Here is a 16,336-nt window from a genome sequence, read left to right on the forward strand (position 1 = left end):
AAGAACAATGAGAGTCTTGTTTACTGAATCTGTAATTTAACAGAAAGGGTTTTTTTCTCTTCCTTTTTTATTTATTGCCACCAAAGTTCTTAGGAATTTTCTCCTTTGAAAGCTGACAGAGGATCTGCCTTTTTGTCTGTGTATGTGAGAGATTTGTCGTCAAAAGCTACCTAGGATCCTTTGTTAGAACAGCCTTCCTTTCTTGCTGCCTTGATTGAGCTTTTGAAGATCCCCTGATGGTTTCATCAGATGAGAGGACATCCGTGTCATGAGCAAGAATGATTAAATTTCAGACTGAAACCAGACATCAGAAAATCAATGTGAGTTTTGCCACTGACTTCAGCAGGCCAGTCTCTTCTGTTTCCTTCTCTGGCTACAGTGCTCATTCTGTATGGTTTTTTTCCATTCCTTCCTGGCCATCTAATCTAAGAAGGAAGTGCATAGTGCAAAGTGTAGAGTCAAGACCACTGACTTATATGATCTGAGTCAGAGACTGTCTCACTCTGCTATATTAATATTATACTGGGAATATTAGCTAAATAATATTAGCTAAACTCACTTGTTTTGCCGTCTTCCAGTACATTTTATGCCCTATATGTAAAATGTGGGTAATTTTTTCCCCCACAATTTTTGGGCATTGTGAATGTAACAGCCACACAAACACCTAATAATAGGTTGTGATATGCTGAGGTCATATGGCAACAGAACTCTATGAGTAACTGAAATTAAAAGTATTCAGGACTTCATCTGAAATTACTTCAGAACTTTGGGATATATTTTTCCCCATGCTTCAAACTTTGTAAGGAATGGAAAATGTCATTCAATTGTTTGGATTTTTTTTTTACTAAATTCATTACTTATTAGCACTACATTTAAATGTGCATTGAGGAGAATAACAACATAAAGAGACCGAGAAGTTCAATTATACCACCCACATATAGAAATACTCTTTTTACACTAAGAATCTGAAACGTTTTAAAAGCAAATAAAACAATCTGTTCACCTTCTATCCATTATGTTCTTTTAGTTTCAGAGATTTCCCTGATTTATTTTGAATCAAGGAATAAAAATAGAATTAATTTCATTTTGCCATGAATTGCAGTCTCTGGTATTTTAAAAACTTATAATACTGTGCTGATTACTCTTTGTTTAAAAGCATAGTAATCTGTGCATACTATCATAATTGGAGCTCTGTTCCCACCTGACAGCTATTTTCTTACTGTTTCTCTGAGCAAGTAGTCTTTCATTTTGCTCTTTAAGTAATCTGATGCAAAGAATAAGTAACATAATAGTTTCAACTCTGCAAAAGCCTCTTCCTAAGTTGTTTGACCTTTTATAGAAAGGTCTGAGCATATTCACCCATCCAATTTTGCTGGTGTACCTGAAGCACCTAAGTTAGGAACCTATCTATCTTGCTAAAGTGTCTACACTGGCTTTCAGACTGTGCTGTACAGATCTGTGAGGTGCCATGAACTATATGTAAAGGCAACTGAAAAAATCAGGTTCTAATATAGATTTGAAAAAATATATGATTTTTCTGAAAAGGATAACGTGTTATCTGGCAAATGTCTAGGGATCTATAAAGCATGAATAATGTTTATCCTGGTAGATTTCTTTTCTCCAGGCTTAAGCTCTGAATCAAACCAAGCTACTTGCTGGAGCCACCTAACTCTCTCCATTTGAGTATAGTTAAGTTTATGGTGATTCAACTTTTAACTTAAACAAGAAACTCAAATGCATTCTTTTTCATAGGAACAATTGAGAGACCTTGCAAGAATTACTAATACTCAGATACCTGGTTATTCTAGAGTGCTTTCATAATGGTCTCAAAATAAAAATTAATATATGTATGTCCCTTTTATATATTTGTATTACTTTATATAGCTTATTTATGCTATTAGAAAGTGTCCAAAGGAGGGCCATGAAGATAGTGAAGGGCCTGGAGGGGAAGCCATATGAGGAGCAGCTGAGGTCATTTTGTTTGGCCTGGAGAAGAGGAGACTGAGAGGAGACCTCATCGTGGTCTACAGCTTCCTCCCAAGGGAAAGAGGAGGGGCAGGTGCTGATCTCTTCTCTGGTGACCAGTGGTACGACCTGAAGGAATGGCATGAAGTTATGTCAGGGGAGGTTTAGGTTGGGTATTAGGAAAAGGTTCTTCACCCAGATGGTTGTTGGACACTGGAACAGGCTCCCCGGGGAAGTGGTCACAGCACCAAGCCTGACAGAGTTCAAGAAGTATTTGGACAACATTCTCAGGCAAATGGTGTGATTCTTAGTGCTTTCCTGTGTAGAGGTAGGAGCTGGACTTCAACTATTCTTGTGGGTCCCCTCCAACTCAGAATATTCTATGATTCTATGATGTTTCTGGAAAAAAGTCTTTTTTTTTCATATCCACCCCCTCCTTTTCCCTGCCAGTCTTCCTATTTGCAAAGGTGCAATAATTTCTTAAAGTATCCTGTTTCGGATATCTTATTTCTTCACCAATGCTGCTGTTATTCTACTTACTGAACCTTCCTTCTGACTGAATTAAGTCACTGGATTTAGAACATTTACAGAAGTCAGGATGCTGCTGATCCAGACCTGACCTTTTTTTGAAGATTGACTACAATTGCAATATATTTTAGCCTGTGTTAGCTTAGGGATAAAATTTCCCAAATACCATACAGTATGTTTTGGAAAGTGAAATCTATTTTAATTTCACTGAGGAGCCAGTGCACAACTTGGTAAGTTTGCAAGTCTGTACTTGGTAGAATGGGATAGCAACAGGAGGTGCTGCAGGAGGTTTGGCCGGACCATAGAAAAAACTGTCAACCTGAGACGTCCTAAGAAACAAGATCCATCTTTATTTTGCTGAACTTTAGATTCTTCTTAAAGCTTATAAAGAACACCATAATTTCTGAACAGGTTAACAGTTCACAAATGTTTTTCCTTTCTAAAAGTATAAGGAAAAAATGAGACAGTGTTAAGAGATCATTAATATTCAAAAAGTAAGGGAAGAAAAACCTAATGCCTACCAGTACAGTGGTGAAGACTATAGCCAAAACAAATATCAAAAAGCATTTGTTTAACATTTGGCAGTGGATAAATGTAGGCACAACGTTATATGCTGTATAAAGAACTGTATTTCATTTTTTACCATGCTCCTCATTAAAATGTTGAGGTATACCCCTCTTATGTGTCCTGCATGGTCAGATATGTTTAAAATTTTCTAAAATGAGATTTTGATTCACTCATGTTTTTTCCTCCAATAATAGTCTATTGAAACTATATGCAATGCTCAGTTTGTTTTTAAACATTACTGCAAGCTAACACATACTTGAATACTCAGTTTTATACACCTCCTATTTTTGTAATTAATTTTCCCCATATGCTAACAAAAGTTTTGGAGACATTAGTGACTCAATTTCATGAATTACTAGCTGGTATTTAACAATTTAAATCTATGCTGTGACAAGCTGCTGTTTCCCATTTCTATTTTCTGCATCAAGTGTATATCTGCATCGTTTTGAAGAGAGAGGAACCAGATTTCCTACCAGACACAAATCCAAAGGATATGGATTATTATATTTATGATCTTGATTTAGGGATTTGTATAGTACCAGAGAAATTTTCTGTTTAACCAAAAGACTGAAAAATATGCTCTTGATTTAAATCTGAGGAAACTCATTAACTTTGCTTATGCTCTCTTGCTGAGATGCTGCTGTGCAAAGCACACCCACAAAGAATTTATTTTAAACTAAGCTTTTCAACAAAAACTGTAGGAAGTATGTGCAAGCACATCCCTTAATTTGCTACATATGTAAAGAGACCATTAAATAAAATTGTTATCTATTTCAATTAACTAACTATAATTAGAATGAAATTATGGACAAACTAAATTTTGTAAAGCATATATATAACTTTGATAAAAATATTAAAAATTATTCTATCATTAATAGATAACATTAAATACAAGTATTTCAGATAAGAAAGCACATCGTCTAGGAGATCCTTGGATTGAAAAAAAAAGTCCTTGGATCACCAGCCAGTCATTCCTTAAGCACAATTAGTTAATAATGATAACTTCTTGTGATGCTGGCAAATTTCATTTAAGTGTAGTCACTGTGGGAGGCTTGCAGTTGTTTTGTGAGAGTATGTCCCCTTTCCCCCCTCCAGCTCACTATACAAAGGAGATGTAACATAAAGTTATTAGCTTCTGACTCAGTGGTGACTATACAGTCATCAAACAGACCTTGTGCAGTGAGTTGGCTTTAATTAGGCATAGGTTCTCCCTTGTGCAGCTCATGTACAGATTGTGCCAGGCTTGTATTTTTCACCTTTTGGGCATTAGGTATACCACGCTGTGAACAATATTTAAAATTTTTGAATGAAACGGTTGCTCTGGAAATTTCACATTTGCTGAATACATAAGGAAAAGAACTTTCCTTGAATTGCTCTTCAAAGAGCTTTCTGAAAGAGCTTTGCTCAAATGATATCCACCAAATATTAGATTTTTGAGTTACTACCATAGATATCTGAGATTAGAAGCCTTAGGAATCCTTTGTACATCTTTGGGACTTAGGCCACAGTTGGACGCCTTGAGAGCTCCTATACAAACATGGCCTCCAAAGTTTCCAGACAGCCAAGAGGTGACTGTCAAGACCTTCAGGTGTTCATGGGTTCATTTCTCATAATCATGGGAGTCTAAAAGTCCATTGGTTGTTTGGCTGAAATCAAATAGCTGCTAGGCAGGCATTTGGAGGCACAGTTGTTCATAAATTTGTGTGCCTCTGTTTTTGAAAATAAAAACCGTGCAGCATTTGTGGGTTTTTTGGGTGGATGGTGGTGGTGAAGCCAAACATCAACTGTTTAATCTCACAGGGAATCAGGAATTCTCCTTCAGTCAGAGATGGTTTGTTGCCTTTGAATTATGGAGCCCAAAAAGTCATGGGTAGCCACAGACCATGGAAGGAGCCGGTGAAGGGTATCTGAGACAGCATCTGTTAGTCAACCTGAAGCACACACCAATTTTCCTAGACTCAGGAAATGGTCTTGTGCTGGCTTTTTTGGGGATGATTTTCTTCATTGTAGTTGATATGGGGCTGTGTTTTTCATCTTTGTTGGAAACAGTGTTGATAACTCAGGGATGTTTTAGTGGTTGCTGAGCAATGCTTGCACAAAGTCAAGGCCTTTTCTGCTTCTCACACCACCACACTAGGGAGCAGGTTGGGCTGCATAAGGAGTTGGAAGGGAACACAGCTGGGACAGCTGACTACAACTGACCAGAGGGATATTCCTTATGGCATCATGCTCAGCGTATAAAGCTGGGGGAAGAGGGTGGAAGGGGGAATGGTTGTTGTGATGGCGTTCCTGTTCCCAAGTCACCATCTTACATGATGGAGATCTGTTTTCCTGGGAACGGCTGAACACCTGTCTGCCAATGCGAAAAAGTAAAGGAATTCCTTCTTTTCCTTTCTTGTGTGCAGAGCCTTTGCTTTACCTATTAAACTGTCTTTTTCTCAATCCATGAGTTTTCTCACTTTTACCATTCTGATTCTCTCCCCTATCCCACCAAGGCTGACTTCTCTGCAAGTTATCTCATGGAAAGGAATTGTTCATCTCTTAGGCATAGTTTTGTTTGATATGTTCAGTATCTGTACAAAAGTCTACACTGAGAAAGCAACATATGAAGAAGTGGTCTTCTAGAGAAACCAAAGAATACTTGTTCTGTCTATTTAAAGATCTTCTTACTTAAAATTGATTATTTTTGTTCTTCAAAAAAAATGAGAAACCATTTGGTTAAAAATAAGTAAGAAATCTTTCACAGAAACATTGAATTATTAACAAAAACCTTGACTCTAGACTGTTTTGATGGATAAAACTAATTTATCTCTGTCTCCCTGAGATATTTATATCATCTGTCTAAACAGTGTGAATCACATGTAAAATTATATCAACTTGTGCTACCTCCAGGGTAACAAACTAGAGCTGATTCAACTCAGTGTTACTTTCCTTCATTTTAATCATTCACAATATCCAATTGATTTTTATTAAAATTGAGACTCTTCACTTTACAGGGAATTTGAATTTATAGCCAAGAGGGAGAAAAAGAGATGTCAGTAATCAGCACTATAATCTTTTTTACTTATATTTTGGACCCTCTTAGTACAGGCAGAGGAAAAATGCATATCTTTTATTCTTGAAGTATGTGTATGTATACATAGACACAAACTTATTAATACTTATTACATGTGTGCAGTAATAAAAAAGATAGCTTTTTACATATCTATTGTGGGGTTTATATACTCTTCAAGTAAAAAACTCAAGCTATGAAAGACAATTTGGTCTCAGAACACTGTCCAGTGCATAAAAGTGCTAAAACTATGTATTACCCCTGCCATGTGTTCCAACTGGAAACAATGAAATTGGAGTAGCAATATTTTGGAAGTTTTAAGGTCTTGCTCATTATTTCTTTTGAACAATTATCAAAAATTATTTCAGAATTTACCATGTAAATAACTTCCAAAAATTTTTTTGTAGGTCATCTGAAAACTCTTTGATATTTAAAGGGAAATATTCCGTATTATACTCTTTTAATATTAATTTGCTGAAAACCTTGGTTTCTAATGCTTTGTTTAGGGCTTAAGCAGAAGCAGAATGGAGATACAAAAAGGGCTACATGACTGTATAACCTGACACACAGAGTTTTGTACAGAAAAATTTTAGGAACACGGAAGACAATCCCACTTATATCTGTCTTTTGCTGAGACCAATCTTTGAAAATCCTCACTGGTGTCTTTTTTTAAATTCTGAAATACAGGATTAGAGTAGTATGTATTAAAAAACCTTTTTGACCAGCATGTGCAATAAAAGTGTTTCATAAGCATTACTGTAATTTAACTTCTAATCTTGTCAGTGGAATTGCAATTGCCAGTAAGTATAGTTTTAAATTTCAAGACTAAGTAAAATAATTCATGATGACCTCTTTGGACAGAGAACGATAACTGCAGTCTCAGTAATGAAGAATATTCATACCATCCAGAAGGCAATATTTTTATTTTTTTTTTATTTCAGTTTCATTTTCTAGTCTATTTCCATTTCTAAAGACAGTGATTTAAGTATTGTTTGATCTGATCCATGGTTCCTTATTACTATTAGTGTAATAAATAAGTTTTTATCTAATGAGAGGACATTACTTACATGTCCTGTATGATGCCAATGCAAATTTTGTGTTTTCTTAAAATGTTCTTCTGTAAATGTTAATACTTTTCAACTCCAAATTTAACAATAGTACTTTTAAATCAGCTTATTTGCACAACTTTTAATGGGAGATGATTAGAAAATTTAAAAACTTCTATATTCACATTGACTCAAGTCAACATGAAACAAAGAGTTTATTTCTGTGAATAATATTGCAGAGTGTGTGTACCAGAAATATCCATTATGTCTAGTTTGTTTATAACCTGAAAATTAAATAGCATCAGCAGTCATGTCCTCACACTTACCTCTGGTAATTTTTTTTATATTTTAATGTCTGTTCTGTTTGATTTTCTAATTTAGGAACACTATTTAATATTTGTTTACTAAAGCATTTTTCTAAGCCATCACTGCAACACATAGCACTACAAGTGCAATAGGATTTATTTTCCTTAGGAAGTATACACAGTAGTTTGGTTGGTTTTATCTACACCTCTGTTGGAGTTATGATTTATCAACATTTATGATTTCATTGTTCGAGTGTTCCCAGTAATAACTAAATTGAGATGTTTTGTCACCACTTTTCATTTTAACTCTGAAAATCCATTTCAGGTAAATTTAAATGTGTGTGGAGAATCCGATCACTAAAGAGCACTGCGAGGCAAACTCTGTTACAGACCCTATGTGCTCTTGTCACAGTGACTCAGATAGTCTCTTAGGTTGCCCAAGGGCCAGTGCTCAATGTTTCTGCCTTTTATTTTGGACTACTTCAAAGTCTGAACAACCTAAATAAACACAGATAAATTGGTTTAATGTAAGAGCATCTAAGTTCAAAGTTCTTTTTTATTTTGATTTTTAATAGCCTTTTGAGAAATAAGATTAAATTTCTTTTCATCATTAAAGGTCTCTGGGCTTACTGTGTTGCTTTAAAATCTCTGGTGCAGTTCTTAACAGGACTGTAACTTGTTGATAAAGGGGCTTCAGTGACAAAATTGGCTTGAAATGTTCTACTATCATTAGGCAGTTTTTTCATTTAAATTTCCCTCTGGCTTTATTGAGTGTTGTTTCTAAATTCAAACTAGTACCCTTGACCACTCTATAGTTTAACCTCATACTGTCAGCATAGGGAAAGTAGCAAGTGGTTGTGTCGTGAAGGAGGAGCCACCCCACCATTGCCAAACCTACTTTCAGTAGGAGCAGAATCCCTAGGGTATACTGCAAAGGTCCAGAAGACACCTGGCTTTCACCAGAGGTAGTCCAACATAGACAACCAAGACACCGACCCTGAAGAGAGATTTATTTCAAACATACAGAGATAAAAAAGGTAATAATACCAACTTTTTTCCCCCAGAAACTGCAACTTTAACAATTCTGAAAAAGGAGATTCAGAGAAATGCTTCATCTGACTGCAAGGCAGTTATTGAGAATCAAAAATGCAGCTAAACAATATAGTCCATTTTGTAAAACTTATCCTAGTGCAATCTGAAATATTTTCACTAGCTTTACATTGGTATAAAGTAGCAGAATCTACTTCACTAACTACAGAAAAGAAAGCCATCCAGCTATTAAAAACACCTTCACTGTGCTGGTCTAGGTTGAAAGTGCAGAACAATGTTTTAATTTTTTTCCCAACATTTTTGACTCTTGCAACTTAATCATCCCTCCTACCTAACATCCCAAACTGAAGTAGGAATCCATAACAATAAGTTCTTCATATTTCTTCACCTATTTCATGAATTGATTTTTTTAGATTTGAAAAGCACTTCATGAATCACTCAGGGGTTGCTAAAAATGAATAGTAATGTGCCCAATTAATTTATCATGCCAGCTGCTGATTTCCTTCTGATGACTTCATGCTGTAGACAGGAATCCTTACGTTAGCATAAGCATCTCACCTGCCTGTAGAAAATTGATTACATTACAATTTTAAAATGAGAACTGCCCTCAGCTGTGTTCTTACATAGAATAATTGGACTCTAGTTATAAAAAATAAGTGACAGCAAGGACATCTGAGTGTATTTTAATGTCTGGTCAAACATTGTGGATCTTTGCACTCAAGTAAGACACATCTTTTGCAGTGACAGTTACTGTGCTGTAACTAATGTGGTGCAACCACATAAATATCTATTATTTCAAAGGCGGTATCTCCAATTGTGTTGACTTAATGAATGAAGGTTTTATTTAAGAGCTCTGGCAGTTTTACAAGCATATGATCATAGTTTTACAGTTCCCCCTAGACAGTGTTCATCTTACTGAGAAAAATGGTTACTGTGATTTCAAAGATAGTACATTTCCTCATTGGGCTTTTTTATGTTTGTTTGTTTTTAAATTAGCTACCTCTAGTCATACGTAACATCTGAAAACTCCAAGAAAATTTGTCCTGATGAGAATTTCTATGACAAAGTTAATTATCAATACTTTCTTAATAAAGAAGAGGAAAGGAGAGACTTTAAGCTCATCTCTTGGACTCCTGGTTATGTTGTGCTGTGCTAGAGGTTATCCAGAAAACGAAAGATCCAAGAGTTGAACCCAGTCACCTTTCTTTCAATTCAAGGTCTTGGCATCAAGATCAGCCCCTTATATTCATTTTCTGCTACATGTTCCTGAGGAGTCTGCATTTTTGTGCCCAACCATTGCTTGGTAGAAAAGATAGTCATGACATATAGACATGCATGCATTCACACATGCTCTCAGCAAGACCCTGGGAGCTAATGAAACAAGTAATTTGTTTTGACTGTTTTCATTGCCTATAGGAAGTTTAACTGCAAGGATGTAGTTGTTATTGTTTACTTTGGCTGAACACCAGGTATCCCAGTCTCTCCAGAGGGAACGGGAGAGGGGAAGGGGGGAAAAGAAAGGAAAAAAAAACCTCTACGGAATTGAAGCTGCTAAGAAAGGGTGTTTATATTTACACAAAGAGGGAAGATGTTATAAACACTATACAGGCAGAGAAGAACTAAAAATAGATACTTCCCCACAACCAACACTCTTCTCCACCAAAGGAGCTGCCCAACCGCTCCGCTCAGCTACCTGGAAGAGAAGGGGCCACTTGCTTCCTTCCCATCTATTTTATATCTGAGCTGATGTAATGTGGTATGGAATATCTTATTGGTAAAATACACATCAAATGACCTATCCTATTTCCGTTTCCTTTTCAGGGAGAGTAACAAACCCATTATAGTAGTAGAGCTTTCAGTGAACATTAGCAATTAATAAAAAAATTAACCAAAACTGGTACAAAGGTGGAGAGAATCTTTTCCAGTGAGATGCACACAAATAACAATAGCACTGCTGAATGCTGGAATTTCTGTACACACATAGAAATGGAAACAATTTCAAATTTAATTTCTGATTTATCTAATAATTATGTAATATAATTGTTTTGATAAACTGGTGGACTTAAGCTGATATCCTTCTCCTTTCTTATTTAAACTGTGTCAGAGTATTTAAAACCTGACTTAGATTATTTTATAGATAAGTGAAGTAAACGAAAATAAACGAATGAATCTCTATTTGCACTCAAACAAGTGTAGGGATGCACCAAACTTCAGAGTCCCAGCTTCCCAGTAATTTAATGAAGAAAGAGAGCCAACCTCTGAGGACTGTTCAACCCACTCAGGACCTGAGTCACTCTGCAGAAGTGCTTGTCTCTCATGATGGATTACAGACAGATCACAGCAAAAGCAGGCTTCCAAACTGATGCCCTGAATACATATAATTCAGATATGAATTCAGAACTTTTTGTCAGAGATTTTACCTTTGTGTCTTTGCTCTTGAACCTATGGATATTCAGATATGTCATAGAAAAATGTTTTTAGAATGCACTTAGAATGAATTTAAGAGTCTAAGGACAAAAGTATGTGATCACAGCCAAGTAGTTGTAGTTTAAATTACCATCTTTCATCTGAGATGTTTTAATTCCCAAACCATTGCAACTTTGGAAGTAGCTACAATTTTACCAGTGTTTTCATCGGAAAACTTGACTCAGGCTTCTGAAGTTTAGAGATCTAATGGCAAATTTCCAGAATTAACTGGGCCCATTACTGTGTTACATAGATTGTGTGCATCATATCATTTCAAATGCAGGTTTGTTACCGTTTCCTGTCCCTAATGATATATTTTCAATGGGTACATCTTAGACTCTTTTAAACCAAAGACTTAGTCACACCATCTTTCCAGAGCTGACATGAATGTACACCCAGACTTTTCTTGTTATTTCCAGCTAGGGACATATTAACCTATGGCATAATTTCCTTGCCCCTACTGTGTGATCCTGTGCTATTTCCAGTTTCAATCCTTTTACTAGTTCAGTCCTTCAGACTGTCCATCCAGTTAATTTTTTATGGTCTTCCATCTTCACCTTTTTACAGAGGGCTTACAGGTTCATGTCTTTGGCAAATGTCATTGGCGTACTCTGAATTTTTGTATCAGTAAAGCATATACAGTTCCAAAAACATCATTTGAAACATTGCCAGTAGTCTCCTATCCCAGTAATATTCCCTTTGTTCCTAATATTGTTTCCTTCCTTTAAACTATGTTGTGATTCTTTTACATTTCTAGAGCACCTTATCCAAAATAATTTTGGTTTTCCTGAGTGGTATTGCATCCAATATATGTGTTCATATTATCTAGATTTCCTGTGTTTGTTTTCTTAAAATATTGGTTATCTTATAAAGACAGGTTATGTATACCTGACATCTTATGTCAGGTTAATTTAGCATAATGATAGTCTACTTTGGGTTAAAACTGTTATTCATTATACTCTATTTTCATTATCTCAATGTCTCTGGCTGTGCAATGCTTCATAATTTGTTTCAAATCCTTGCACAGCTCATGAGGTCACAGCCACTTGTTTTTATGTTGCCTGGATCATGTACATTCCTTTTTCTTATAAGGAAAAAAAGCTAGTTTTTATTTTTCAGATATTTGATTGCCACCCTGATAGATTAATTAAAAGTCTTTGTTGTTAAACTGTCCTTTTATGTACAAGGATTTTTAGTATTCTCAAGTGGAGATTATGGGATCTTGCCCTCTTGGTCTGGACATTTCCTTAAAAACAATTTTATGTCTTTGTTTTCTTCTCCTCTTAGATGAGTAATTTTCATTTCCACAGAGCATATCATTAACCACACTGCATTTGCTACTAGTAGTCAACATCCCCATATTAATTTTGTTTTGGACTGCCTGTAAATTGTCTTTAATCTTAACTGGTTTTTTGCTGCATGGTGAAGCAACTCTTTCCCATTTTCTTTTTATTTGGATGATGAAAGTACCTTTTAGTACTTGCAGTTTTGCAAGATCTGACCCTGCCTAACATTTTCTGTTCTCACTTTCTTCATATATTTTCTGACATCTGACAGTTTTCCTTGCATATTAGTTTCATGTTCCACCTACAAGCTTTCGGCATAGTCCAGATATACTCTCTGAGGTGACTGCTCATCTAGTTAGAAATGGAGTCCTTTGTTATAAAAGGTTTTTCCACACGTTTGAAGATGCAAGTTTTTCACAGTCCACAGCCAGTGTTTTTCTTATAGGAATTCTTACACTTTTTTCAGTCTTCATTATTTCCTTATTTTCTGATGGTTTAAAGTGAAATTCTGATTTATTTATGTTTAGCATTTATTTGTGTTACAGACATTTTAAAAAATGGAATGAATGTGTCATCACACTGAGATATAGCTTTCTTGGCCAACTACTCAGTAAGGTCTTATACCTCACTTTTCTTGTGCTGTGTTTCTCATTCTCACATACCTGGGTCTACCCCTTATTGATGGAATTTATTTTCTGGGAACTTGCAATCTCACCTCATATTTTTCATAGTGATTTTAACTGCTTACTTACTATCATAATTATTTACATATTAAATAATGCAGAAATTTATATAAAATCAGTGGGACCCTACTAAAACCTTTCTGAAAAGAATCTGAAACCAATAAGAAAACTTTTGTGCTTTCTCTAATTTTCTTACAGTTTATCACATACTTGGTTTATACTTCATCACACCAATATTTTTGCCCTGAGGAGGATCATATTGGTACATGGGGATGTGGGAAAAAAAGCAAGAGGATTACTATGTTAAACTGACCTGAAAATGTACTGCATCATCTATGTGACAGGGAAGATGCAGTGAGTTACTCAAATTACTGGGGACAGTTCTATCGCCTTCTACACTTCAATATAGTCCTCTCACAAAAATTTTCAGTCAGAATATTGCCATTGCTTTAAAATTAAAAAAAAAAAAATCCAAATGGCAAAATTAGTATATTTTAGGAGATGGTAAAGGTGAAAATCACACATGCAATCTTACAAATTTATATGAGTTAAATTCTTGATAGTTCCTTTCAGTTGTATGCAAGGATCTTCCACTAATTCTCTCAGTTTAATTAGTTTAATTTCTTTGCATTTTCTTATTAAATAAAGCCAAGAAACTACTCTGTATAACTACTCTCATGGAGGTCTTTTTTCATTTTCTTTAAACAGACTATGCATTTGAAATGAAATTATTTTTTTCCTTTATGCATCATATGTTAGATTAGTGCTGAGAGAGGTTAATGCTGCTGGACCATTGGTACTAACTAATATACAGTGGCTTCTGTCTTTGTCATTTAGACATGGGAATGGGAAAATGAGTCCTCTTTTTATTAGAGTATCTTTTCTTCACCAGCAGGCATCAAACTGCTAAATCACAAGAGTTCCTACCATAGAGAATGCAAAGTCATAGTGATAAGTAATTTTTAAAAGAATGGAAAATGGTTATATTTTGTCTTTAGTTTTTTGTAAGCTACCCTAGGATTTACCATTTTCTGGAATGGCTTGTGTTTTCTCCTGTCAGTGAAGTAGAGTAATCACAAGAGTAGATCTTTATTCTTTATTCTATTCTTTATTCTATATTTTATAACCTACTTTTTTTTAATTGTCCTTTACCAACAGAGAGTTATTCAGCAAGTTTGAAGGTGGCAACTCCCATTTTAAAACAAGGAGTAACCCAGTTCTCTCATATGGTTTTGATTCATGTTTTTTTCAGCTATTGAACTGTATCTTGTCTTAGGACCATCTTGGAAATCAAACAAGTTTTATTGAACAACAAAAGATACTCCTTTTTGTAATTAAAATTGTCTTTTTTTTTTTACAATAGTTATTTAAATTCCTTCTTGTTGGCTGCAGACTGGGCTTGTATTTTTCAGGCAGATGACTCTGACTGCAGCAACAGACACATTTAAAGTAGACTGCAATAAGATTCTACTTTTGAGATGTAGCGATTGGATGGGAATCTTCTTCAGTCAATCAGATATATATTCAAATGGTATTTATTTTAAAATTAAATACTCTAGTTTAAAAGATGTGCAATAGTTTTCACATTTACTACCTAAAATTGTAAAGGAATACTAAAGAACTAAGTGATAGTAATTTCACCTGGAAGTTTGGGTTTGAAGGGACCTCAAAGATCATCTAGTTCCAAACCCCCTGCCATGGGCAGATACACCTTTCACTAGACCAGGCTGATCAGAGCCCCATCGAGCTTGGCCTTGAATGCTTCCAGGAACGGGGCAGCCACAACTTCTCTGGGCAACCTGTGCCGGTTCCTCAACATCCTGACAGAAAAATATTTTTTCTTAATATCTAATCTAAACCTACTGTCTTTCAAAGTCATTGCCCCTTGTCCTATCAATACATGCCCTTGTAAAAAGTCTCCACCTTTCTTGTAGGCTCCCTTCAGGTCATCCTAAAGCCTTCTCTTCTCCAGGCTGAACAATCTCAATTCTCTCAGCCTTTCCTCCTAGGAGAAGTGCATCCAATGATCTTGGTGGCCCTTCTCTGATCTTGCTCCAACAGGTTGATGTCTTTCCTGTGCTGGAGACCCCAGAGCTGGTTGCAGCACACCAGGTGTGTTGTGAGTGGAGTGGAGTATTCCACCAAGAGTGGAGTAGAGGGGCAGAATCCCATCCCTCAACCTGCTGGCCATACTGCTTTTAAAGCACTACCAAGTTCTTCTCAGCAGAGTTGCTCTTGATCTGTTCATCCCCAGCCTGTATTGATCCTGGGGGTTGCCCCAAGCCAGGTGCAGGACCTCGCGCTTGGTCTTGTTAAACTCCATGTGATTCCCATGGGCCCACTTCTCAAGCTTGTCCAGATCCCTTTGTATGGCATCCCATCCTTCAGGTGTGTCGACCACACCACTAAGCTTGGTGTCATCAGCAAATTTGCTGAAGGTGCATTCGATCCCTTTATCTACATCATTGATGAAGATACTAACTAACACTGGCCCCAGTTCAGACCCCTGAGGGACACCACTTGTCACTGATGTCCACTGGGACTCTGAGCCATTTACCACTACCCTCGGGATGCAACTGTCCGACCAATTCTTTATCCACCTAACAGTCCACCCATCCAATCCATCTCTCTCTGATTTAGAGAGAAAGATATTGGGATGGGCTGTGTCAAAGGTTTTACAGAAGTCGAGATAAATGACACCTGTAACCCTTCCTTTGTCTCTTGATTTAGTCACTCCATTGTTGGCAGGACTTGTCCTTGGTGGAGCCATGCTGGCTGTCTTGATTCATCTCCTTTCTGTTTTTAATTGCATGTGAACTATGTTAAGTTAATCTGTTAGTCATGATGATTTAAAAATGGAATTGATGGAATCTATTTTGAAAGCTGGATAAGAAAATATCACTTTCTGAATGAAAAAAAAAAAGGACTTGACACACTCTTTCCTTCCTTTGCTAGGACATGGAAAGTGTGACTGTGGGAAGTGCAAATGTGATGAAGGCTGGTATGGTGAAGCCTGTCAGTATCCAACTACTTGCAATCTTACACGGAGAAAAAGCAATGAAATGTGCAAGAATTCTCAAGATATCATCTGTTCTGGTGCAGGTAAGATGTCTTTTGTTGCTTTTGATGATTTGATGCTCTCTCAGTGTTATCTTGAGAATCATCATAATTTCTTTTCTAGCAATTTTGTAGAGTATGTTTCAAAAGACTGAGAAATAACTGTATGCATACTAAAGTGTTTCATTTTCCTATAGACCTATTTCTATGCATATAATGTACACTGATTCAGAATACCTACTTTAGTACTCTATCCATAGCTGTTTTAGGTTGGTCAAACTGCAACTGTGTCATGTATTTTGCTCATCAAAATGTTGTGGTAATGGCATTA

General features: G+C 36.1%; 1 protein-coding gene across 1 annotated transcript in view; it reads left to right on the forward strand.

Moving 5' to 3' along the window:
• ITGBL1 (integrin subunit beta like 1) overlaps nucleotides 1-16,336 on the forward strand; it is a 141,184-nt gene that overhangs the window by 44,416 nt on the left and 80,432 nt on the right. Inside the window, exon 3 of the mRNA XM_018071520.2 lies at nucleotides 15,904-16,050. Within this exon, the coding sequence (XP_017927009.1) occupies nucleotides 15,904-16,050 (147 nt within the window). The remainder of the gene's footprint in view (nucleotides 1-15,903; nucleotides 16,051-16,336) is intronic.

This window comes from Manacus vitellinus, unplaced genomic scaffold (genome assembly GCF_001715985.3).
Source record: "Manacus vitellinus isolate BGI_N305 unplaced genomic scaffold, ASM171598v3 scaffold_2_pilon, whole genome shotgun sequence".
NCBI classification, from domain to species: Eukaryota; Metazoa; Chordata; class Aves; order Passeriformes; family Pipridae; genus Manacus; species Manacus vitellinus.